General features: G+C 36.3%; 1 protein-coding gene across 1 annotated transcript; it reads left to right on the top strand.

Annotated features, from left to right (window-relative positions):
• The first annotated feature begins 264 nt into the window (after window positions 1-264).
• LOC140155918 (alkaline ceramidase 3-like) lies at window positions 265-10,436 on the top strand. Its single transcript, XM_072178937.1, has 9 exons — window positions 265-645; window positions 1,435-1,548; window positions 2,355-2,407; window positions 3,387-3,439; window positions 4,708-4,831; window positions 5,187-5,242; window positions 5,506-5,607; window positions 6,318-6,468; window positions 7,067-10,436. The coding sequence occupies exons 1-9, from the start codon at window positions 531-533 to the stop codon at window positions 7,151-7,153; spliced, it is 855 nt and encodes a 284-aa protein (XP_072035038.1). The 5' UTR covers window positions 265-530; the 3' UTR covers window positions 7,154-10,436.
• Window positions 10,437-11,275: the final 839 nt, after the last annotated feature.

Raw genomic sequence — 11,275 nt, 5'->3', positions numbered from 1 at the left:
CTACAGATCTAGACCGATGATCCAAATTCAAATTCAAGTTAACACAGGATGTGTGTAAATCTTAAACAATTTCCTGTGTAGACCCTATATACATTTACTCATAATGACACGTGTATGCACAGAATCTGGTGAAGTCTGGCGACCGTGAACGACACACTGCATGGTGAACAAAACCAGGAATAACCTGTCACGTCGAGAAATCGACATGGTTGGATGAGTAGTTTGTCATTAATATCTCTAGTCTTATAGTTATACTTTTGTTATTAACAAATTTTTTGGAGATATGGCAACGATCGGTATATCTGCGTAAGCCTGCTAAAAAGTTTTACAGCCAACTGAACCGATAGGTATAGCCTTATACAGCTATCTGTTAACTCTTCAAGTGTTGCATCCCAATAGACTTCAGGAAAAGGATCCAAAAGAAAGCACCCAAAAGCACCTGTTTGTCTTTCATGTGGTGTAAGAAAACCAGAGTAGAAGTAGACTTCAATTGGGAAAGAGTGAATTGTGGACATTGATTGTGGGCAACAATGGCACCAGCACCGCCAAGCAGCAAAGATCTGGAAGGTTTTTGGGGAGAACCTACTTCAACTTTAGACTGGTGTGAAGAAAATTATGTGGTTTCGTACTACATCGCAGAATTTTGTAAGTATTATTTATCAGTCATTAAGACAGATCGGCTTCAAATATACACCCAGCACAAAAAGTAACCACTCAGTTTTAAAAGTCACCATGGTTGTAAGTCGTTCAATAAAGTAACAATCCGAAATGCACAAGATAACTTGACACATCATTTTTGTGACAAATGACAGAAGTCCGATTTGGTCCAATTCAAAAGTTGCACTTGCCGAGATTGTCAATGGCATCGTATACAGCAATATAGTCTCCTATCACTGCCTACTCGTTTCTGTCATTCCTAACAAACCTCCTGCAATTGATTGATAATCCACGTCGCGATTATATAGCTATATGCAGTCTGAGATCTGAGCTAGCCCGAGACAACGAGCTGCCCCTCCCCCAGAAGCACAGAAAGTTTTCGATAAAATTATGAATTAAGAATATTTCAGAATTTTTATTTTATTGAACGACTTTCGAACAATGGTTGCTAACGAAAGTAGTTACTTTTTGATGTGTTTTTTTGTGTTATAGGTGTCAAAGAAGCATATAAACCTGTGTTTTAGTTCTACGTCTTTTATAATCGTAATGTGTCTCACTATCTCGAAATTCGAAACTCGATACTCGAAACTCTTAACTATGACTCTCCAACAATGCACAGTTTGTCCGTGGCCCCGGGATAAAAAATTGTTGGGTTCCCAATTTCCAAACCTTAAATGGTTTCTTTTAAAAGTATGCATTGCGAACGAAGCGAGCAGGAAATTAAGCCACAATATAAGCTAATATATTTTTTATTGTCTTACTATATCTATTTTTCAGGGAACACCGTCAGCAATTTAGCTATAATTCTTCCTCCAATTCTAGCTATGGGATACTTCACAAAATATCAACAGATAGAGACCAGATATTATGTAGCATGCATCCTGATGACGAGTAAGTATCAACCAAGTTGAACATCGTACAAGATGAACGTGAATTTTGTAGGCCTAATAAACAGCCATCTGTACTACTAAGTTTAGCTTGTTTGTGGTAATTATGGCGGTATTCTGTGTAGTTTTATCTTACGTAGGTCTATATAGGCCTATGTTTTCTTTCTATCTTGTATGAGCACTCATCACGAGTGAAATTTCCTCTGTGTGGATCTGAAGTATTTTCTTGACTTGATTTGACTTGACTCATCGGGCACTGATTTGCATCCAAAGTGACTATGAGTTAAAAGAAATAATCTTTTTAAAACAATATAAATTTGGCAAAAAAAGCATGCTTGTCTTGGCCTCTTTACTTCAATATGTAATTGTCAGTTATCACATTGTATGTAAGTTCAAACAGTTTCAAAAGAGTTCTAACTTCTTCATATTTTTCCCCTTTTACCACTGTTTACTCCATATTGGTCTTTGAATCGGTGTGCCTTTTGTGGTTCCATGCATGCATTAATCTAAATGGTTTCTTCAACGGTTGAATTTTCATGAACTGTTCGAAGGTTCAATTGTCATGCATGATTGCGAAGGTTTTCGTCTTTGATGTCACTTTAGAACCATTTTGCAGCTTTTTTTTTGTAAATGGTCTATAACCATTCCTTTTTGTCAGGTACCGTATACGTTTAAAATAGACGGATATGGCACAAATACACAAGGTTACTCAAAATATAGCTAAATATGAATGATTTATCTTAATTGCTGCACATAAATCACAAAATCAAATTCAATAATGATCGTCTTCCTATTGTTTCAATTGTTTAGTTGTTGGGATCGGATCATGGTGTTTCCATATGACGCTATTATTTGAAATGCAAGTAAGTGTCAAACAAACAAACGTCAGTTCACATGCGTTTTCTGTTGATTTCATGATTTAACTCGCTCCATTTATAAAATTGTTCATATAATGTTAGATAACCTATCTATTTAAAGAAAACATCTAATGCAATATTCATTGTTGGATTCATCCCTGCGATATGATATTGCGAGACTGAATATTTTAGCATCTTTTGTATATAGGTACGTCTGGTTTTGAATAGAGTGCATCAATATAGATTCAATGTCGAAAGTTCCTTGATCAAGAATTCAATGACAAACAACAATAATCGTATAAGAATTGAAACTCAAGCTTTTGTTAAGTAACGCATGACCGAGGTTAAATGATATTTTCAGTGGTATAGGCCATAGGCCTATATATACAAATTGATACCATTGGCAATTCGAAAATTGTGAGGTCAAAGTTTATACAATATATAGTCAACATGGTCAAAATATTGCTTAATTTGCATAAGCCTGCTGCATTAATTTGCTTATATGTTGTTTTTTCTTCAATAGTTATATATTGCACTCCACTCCATACACTCCATAAGCCCTATTTGCATGTTGGGAACTGCATCTCCCCAAAAGCGGCATTAAACCCTACATTACAACACTGTGCATACACCGTCTCTGAAAATGATAATATATCAACATTTTAAAGCGAAGAAAGAACTAAGATACATGAAAATCGCATTTATAAACATAATTTTATGGAAATGTGGTATGTATCACACGTAACCACATTAATAATCTCATATACATGACAAGTAACCAAAAGTAGTAAAATGGGGAAAGCATACGCTATGATACTGGTTATATCAAATCAAATATAGAATATTTCATCTTAAAATTTTAACATTAATGGTTGAGTAAGGGTGTATTGTATATTTTCCAGTTATCATTGGTGTCACCAAAACATTTAAGTCATATTAGTAAATAGTAATAGTAATACTTCTGTCATATTTCTGTCATCTACAGATGTTGGATGAGCTCCCAATGATTTATGGTTGCTGTGTACTGGTATACTGCGCGTAAGTATTATAATGATATCATGGTTATATATTATCTACATAGGTTAGGCAATTTTTAATGTGCCCAACCTATGTAGATAATAACCATGATATTAATAATTGTTAAATGTTAAAACAGAAGTATCCAAGTTGGCGGTGAAGTTATGGCCAACATCATGGCAAATTATGTGTGAAAATATTTCCGCCTGAGCATTGGATCACAAATGTCATTATTCTATTGCCAAAGAAAGGAAACCCCGGCTTCATGACTATAAAAGAAAAGGGAGTCCCATTGATGTCCATTGCTGCAAAAGTATTATACAACAAGATAATAGTATTCATGGTATTCGCTACTTGCACGGTTCCGCCATTATGCGCTATGTGCGGGGAGAGCCTCGAACTGGCAGCATACATGAAAGGAAGAATTATGTAACCTTACACAGAACGTTATGACTAGTTCAATTCCCATTCATGTATGCTGCCAGTTCGAGGCTCTCCCGCACATAGTGCATAATGGCGGAACCGTGCAAGTAGCGAATTAGATACCATATAGATCCAATAGGAAGAAACAGACCGGATTCCGCCCAGTTGCTCACAGCAAATCAACATCCTTAGAAGAATCGATCAACTTCCACTCACCAACACATTTATCGACTTCAAGAAGGCTTTTGATTAACATGAGTGTTTTTCAATTCCCCGCAACTACCATACTATACGGTATTGCAGCATCTCAGACCCGGTCAAGTTCAGGTATCTCCCGGGGTATTCTGCAGTGGGATGTTCTGGCCCATTTTGACTACCTGATGAAAAATGCAACTGGCCCCCGGAGAGGAGCCCTGTAGAAAATAAGTATGCTCTTCATGTTCTTCACGTGGCAAAAAGAGACCAGGGCGACAAATGACTTATCTATCTGACTTGTATTCAGAAGCTGTTGGGGATACCAGCAAAGATTTACAACCAGATGCTATTGTCTCAGTCAGGCTCGCTAGCAAAATGGATCTTTATGGCGAAACTTTGTAGTCGCCTGCTCCGCACGAATGAAATGATGAACAATTTTACCATCAGCCTCTGGGTCAAGATAAATCAAATTCCTAACAATTCAATCTGAAAATGCCACTGAAGCTTATCTATATCTGGACTTGAAGAAATTCTTGGAGTCTAGCCGTGGGTTTACCCTTTCATACTAAAATGTAAATTACAACACGATATCCGAAGCATACAGCAACATACATGTAAATGACGCCTTTACCTTCAAAGTTTATCTGATGTTTTTAAATTTACATTGACAGATTTCAAACTGATGGGAAAAAACAGGAGTCAAATTTGTCCTTGGCTCTTGCAGTAGGCCTTTTTTTGTGTGCCGTAACTATCACCATAGTATATCTCACAATACAGGACCCTATCTTCCATCAGGTAAGTTCAACTCAGTGCAGCTGTTGTTTGTGCCTGTGGTGGTGGGGGTGGGGGTGTGTGTGTGTGTGGGGGGTGGTCTGCCGCTTTATGGATGCTTTTATTCCACACTTCTGGTTAAACTTTTCCAAATGAATACATCTAGTTGCAATAATGACCAGATTGCCCACTATACAAGACACACACAAGCAAGAATAGATGCTCACTATATTGGTTGGAACTGGGCGGCACCAGGTGGGGTGTGCAGGGGGGCACGGGACATTTGTCTCCAATCTTGCGGATTTTTCCCCGTCAAAATAAGAAATAAGAACATAAATGACAAATTTGAGGCAAAATATTTTGATATTTTTAATTTCAGGTGTGCTATGGCATTCTTGTTGTATCGATTATTGGCAGAGGAATATACTGTATGAGGTGATTACTTATCATACTTATAACAATTAAATAGTAAAAATTCTCACAATATATTCTTAAAATATTGTCATGTTATTTTGATATACTAGCTTCAGCATGTTCAAATTTGTTGCATTCAGATGTGGAAGGAAGTGTCAACTTTGTAATAAAACTCAGTGTATATGGTTTTATCCATCTTTTTGTTTGTTCCCTAAGAGTTAAAGAATGAATAGGAATATAAGTTAATGTCTCACTGCAATCTTGGAATTGTTTTTGTTTTTTAGGAGTATGGGGCATTCAAGATATTTATTCATTTATTCCGTAACATCAATTATTGGAGCCTTTGGTATTTGGAATATTGACAACATATTCTGCTCACAAATCAGGTTGGTATACATAGAAATTATAAATGGACTTAGCATGCTTGAGAAGGAATACATCCGCCAGTTTTGTATTATTCCTGAACATAGCTACTAATTATTTTGCTGTATAGGCAGTAAACTGCAATTTGATGGCTCAGTGGCACAAAGACGTAGCTCCACGAATAAAAAGGACAGTTACGTCTCTGTGACACTGAGTTCGACCGTGACAAACAACTGACATCCTGTGCTATCCAGATGCAATACAGCTGTTGTTGTAGCTGTTAGATACATGCTATATTGCTAAGTATTTACTAAGCCATATTCATATTAATTAAAATTTTGCCAAAGTTATGAAAACAAATAATAGACCTAAGCAGATGTTACAAAATTACAGCAGATGTCCCGACTCCAAATATCGGTGCAAAATCGACCAAAAGTCATGACAGTTGACGTGCGTCATCCGTTAATAGCCTGGTTTTTATGCCACAATTGTCCTAATTTTTACGTTGCATTTGTCCCAGTAAAGGCGTTTTACGGTTCATTTGGACCTCCCCCCAGTTTGGTAGCCCTGGTACGCCCTATTTTAACAGTTGTCCACAAACATCAAGAATCATCTGATCATAGGTACATACAATTTATTTAAATGATCCCTTTCAGAAGAAAATAATCCATTCAACATCAGTCAAGCTCAGAGAATGTGATAACTAACTCACAAAATGTGTCCTTGATTACAGGAGTTGGAGAGATAGTCTTCCTTTTCCCTTGTCTGTGCTAACTCAGGGCCATATGTGGTGGCATATTTGGTCTGGAATAGGGGTGTATGTAAATATCATGTACTCATTACATCTTAGAAGCAGCTATTTGCAGTATTCTCCAAAAATCAAAGTGAGTTCAAACTTCCTTGCTTATTGTCATTATATTTTTTAAAGGTAATGCGCCACCCTGCAAGTATGTCATTTGAACATCAAACAAATTATACCAAGTCATCAACCTCATCCTTTTTTGAATGAAAAGTGTACTTGCACAGAATTTTGTATCGAGTGGACTTGAACCCTCTAACAACTCCCCTTTGGGGCTTTTTGAAGGCCACATTAACACCAAAAACTTTTGGTTAATTTTCCCCAGATCTTGGACATTTGATTGGAAAAAAATTGCAAAAAGTGGACCTTTTCGGATGAGGGGTATGCTGCCGCACGCACACTCCCTGCGTGCAGGTCCGTGAGCATGCATGTAGATGTTGGAGGGGGTGGACCTGTAGGGCCAGTTTCTCAAAGCATGTCTGGTGGTCCAGATTCTTAAGCCACCTGGCTTAAGCCCAATTAGTCATATACCAATGCTTACAATTTAACATACATCACTTCGAAAGATATATGAAATGGATCCACATCCACATTACTCTGCTACCTATCCAGAGTAATTAACACACTACATTGGCTACATTGAAATGATACCTAATTTTTTCCAATATATTTGTCTTATATAGCATGTTGCTAGTTTTCCATACCTATCACTCGCTGGAGCTGGGACAGAGAAGACGTCTGTGGATAGCAATGAGAATCACTACCACTGAGAACATGACCAAACTACCAGTCCTACTTGGCATGGGATTTGGTTTTTTTATCACTTCCCAATCATGTGAAAACTTTGTGGAAAACAGATGACCTTTTTCAGAAGTATGGCGATGTGTGTATCAGGCATGAGAATGGCTTTCTTGAAAATTGCCTTAAAAGGCCCAAAACAGGCTTTAAAAAATTTGAACAAAACTGCCTAAATTTAGGCAAAAGACTGGAAATTTTCATGCCTGATGTATCCAAATGGCAAACGAATCCATCAATTAAGTATTGTTTGTATTCAGTTGAAATTTGTATTTCTGATGCAATCGGAAAATGAGCAAGAGGTACCCTACATAGAATGGTGGGAGAAGTGCAATAGGTGGAGTTTTTAGAGCAAGTGACATTTGTCAATAGTATAATGGATATAGTCATATGATAAAAAGTGGGAAGAGACATCACATTGGTTTTATTTATGGTTATGAGACCAATTAGGCAAAACATTTTACATATTCTAAAATAAGATTTTTATCGTTGGATATAATCTGATTTCTATCATTCTGTTTATTTTTTACCTGTAAAGTTGAATTTGTGCCTCAATGCAAATTTCTCCACAAAAATTCCAATGACTGCTCTGGAAATATTTCAATTATGTAAAATGTGAAACATATACATAACATGCATTACCAAATTCATCCATACAAGAGCTGTCATATGTTCACCAGTGTAAAGAAATAAAACAGTTCTCTTCAAGCAGGAGATAGTTGAGAGCCCAGACTGCCAAAAACCCTCTAAAAACATTGAGGTCTATAACAGACCTTCACCAATTTCAACTGTTTTTCAAGAGATTTTGGCACCTCAGTTGGCAAATGCCACCTTCAAACATAGTCAGGTAGTGAAATGATTCTACACTATTGTAAATACGTATTTCACATGGCCATGAAAAAATAATTGTTTGATTAGGGTTGCATACTGCTCGAACAATATGGTCCGTCGGTCGCAAAAATATTTGAAAAGCTATATGAAACTAGTCACTAGTTCCTGCGATAGGAAGTTGTGAAGACATTTTTTAGGTCGGGGGTCCCGAGTCCAGTGGGGAAACCCAGCCAAACAATTATTTTTCCAAAGGCCTAAATGATGCTGATACATGAATAAATTACAAGAGCTTTCATATATTGCTGAAGGACACAGGATATTGTTTAGTATATAGTCCGATGTTTTATCCGCAGCGACAGACGTTTTCTGGAGTGGATGACACTACGGAATATGTGTTGCTGCGTGCGTCCCAATGGAGCAAGACTATATAGTGGCCTTCAGATGGAACAAGAAACCAGTAGCATGTCTTGCTAGATTTTCTTTTTTGCTGAATTTCATTCACTGAAACCAGGTTATTAGCCCCATGCCCAATAAAGGTAGTTTATACAAAAACATCATACATGTACGGAGAGTAGCACACAAACTCCAGTAGTTTGATTGGTGAAACTTGTTTCATCCTCTATATATTATATTATACTTCTTTCCAACTTGAAACCTATGAAACAGCTCAAGCAACAATTAAAAAGACTACTATAATAGTTTGCGTACATTATGTCAATCAGATCGAAAATGCTGTCTTTAAGGGGGTACTACACCCCTGGCCAATTTTGTGCCTATTTTTGCATTTTTCTCAAAAATTATAGCGCATTGGTGACAGGTAAGATATGTATATTATAGGGGCAAAGACTGCAACTACTGCACTGAAAATTCAGCAACTCAAGGCAAGTAGTTCTGGTTTATTGATCAAATATTGGTTTTCCCTCATTTTTGACTGTAACTCCACAACTGTTGTCTGTGCTGAAATACAATTTCCAGTGCAGTAGTTGTAGTCATTGCCCCTATAATATACATGTATTACTTGTCACCAATGCGCTATCATTTTTGAGAAAAATGCAAAAATAGGCACAAAATTGGGCAGGGGTGTAGTACCACCTTAAATCAAGTCTTAGATTATAGGCACCTACTTCAGATCTTTTGTTTGAAACACATTAAAGTACAGACAGTCAAATAAATATAATATGGAGAACCAGCCAGCCATACCTTGTTTGAAGCAACTTAATGTTGAGACTATAAACTAGTCGTCAGCAGAGTTGTTATGCTGTAGGTCACTTCCTTCCAGGAGATGATCTCATTGAACCGTGCTGAAAACCAAAGGCTATATATTCAAAATCTTACAATGTTGGTTCCTCCAAAATGGTATGTATGGCTGTCCATATTATATTTATTTTGATCAGTTTCAACATTCCCATATGAATGAGATTCTAATTTGATTCAGATAAGACATAATAATGACAAGAATGAATAAGTTTAAGAATTAGTAGTTTATTCTTTTTTTCTATACATATATGACTGTAATTATTTCATCAAAACCAAAGTGTTAACATTGCATGAATGTCACAAGTGAACAGGTCATTTACTCAACATGTCTGACACAATCACCATCACAAAACATCTAAAAATTTTGCTGATGCTGCACAAGTGTGTAATTGTCCTATCAAGGTTATCATTGGCTGATTGGGCTTGATATAGCAAACAACAACTTGCTTCATCTGTACACATCCTGAAAATGTTGATTGCAGATCAAGCCAGGAAGCAGCCACTCCACGGCTACGGAATTTCACTCAAATAACCTTCTTGGTTAATATATCAGAATACATCAACCTAGTCCAATTACTGGAGTGTTGTAATAGTGATCTTAACCATGGTACCCAGACTTGTAGAACTCATACTCAAAAGTGAGCACAATTTCTGTAGTCATAGACTCGTAGTTATACCAACGTACTCATACTATACCACTGAACTCATAATAGTACTCACATTACAAGTTTGGTAGTACCAAAGAAACCGTAGTAAAGAACAAGATACTTGAAACACTCAAAATGACCAGAAATAGGATTTTTCATTTTTCTCCAGAGACAGATCTTGGAACATACACTACCCTGAAATCAGGAAATTTTCTGCAACTCTTATCCAACTTAGGAGAACTACCTCTGCATGTTTCAAATGTCTTGGATTTTCTCTATATTAAATTCACATGATTGTGTAACAAAACTTTTGGGAAGAGTGCAATAACAACATCATTAAATGTTTAAAAGAAAGATAATTTGTTTTGTAAGGAAACAATTTTGAATGGAATGGTAATGTCAATTAACCTCTCACCACTAAATACTCAAACAATCTTTATCTTTATACATAGAGAGTAGTTCAGTAGTAAAACCCAAATGTAGTTCTGGAAGTATACAAGCACATTCATACATTTTTATATGAATGACAAGACTTTTACACACATTATAACATGTGCAAACACATTATGAATGTGGACTGAATTATCACTTTTTCAAGCATATCACATACTTCACGGTAGAGTGTGTTGCAGTTTAATTGTAAAATCATTCCTAATTCAACATAAATCCACTGAACAGCCAATAAGTTAGTTAAAACTAAACAGGAATTGAAAGAGAACTGAATATGCGGAATAGTGCTATAAAATACACAAATAATATACTTTTAATTAACTTAATAGTGGAACTATCACTGTTTTTACAGGTACAATAGTACCAATGGTACTAGCTGTATTGATTAAATAATGTTAATATGAGCCCTATTTCAGACAATGAAGTATGAACATGATCCCTCTAACCATGTTTCAAAGCTCACAGTTCAATTGATATTTACACTTGTGCCAATTTTGTGACACACTGTGAAATGAAGACATAACTTTGGAATTCTCATCAGAGTATGCCCATTATTCCATAACCAGAGATTGAACAAGGTAACCATCCATTTTTTGAAAATCAACCTGGCCCTCCAGGTTGCCCAACACTTGTAATCAGCATGGGTTTAGTGAATCCACCATTACATTAAAGATTAAAGAGGTATCACCTTTTCTTCTTTTCTTTTCTGTAATTTTTGTCATACAAATTTCCATCTCTGCATTTAAGATCTTGAAGATCAATCCAGTAATGATATTCTGAAGTAATACCAATATGAATCATGTATCAACTGTATGTTATAGCCCTAATATCGAGGGATTAGAACCAAAACTGGCTATGTCCAAAATCAATTTTTCTGAAAATCTGAGTTTATAAAAGTTGGAACTCTCTGGA

Source organism: Amphiura filiformis, chromosome 6 (genome assembly GCF_039555335.1).
Source record: "Amphiura filiformis chromosome 6, Afil_fr2py, whole genome shotgun sequence".
In the NCBI taxonomy this organism is placed as follows: Eukaryota; Metazoa; Echinodermata; class Ophiuroidea; order Amphilepidida; family Amphiuridae; genus Amphiura; species Amphiura filiformis.
The sequence above is the reverse complement of the archived record's forward strand: the minus strand, read 5'-3'. Positions and strand labels throughout refer to the sequence as shown.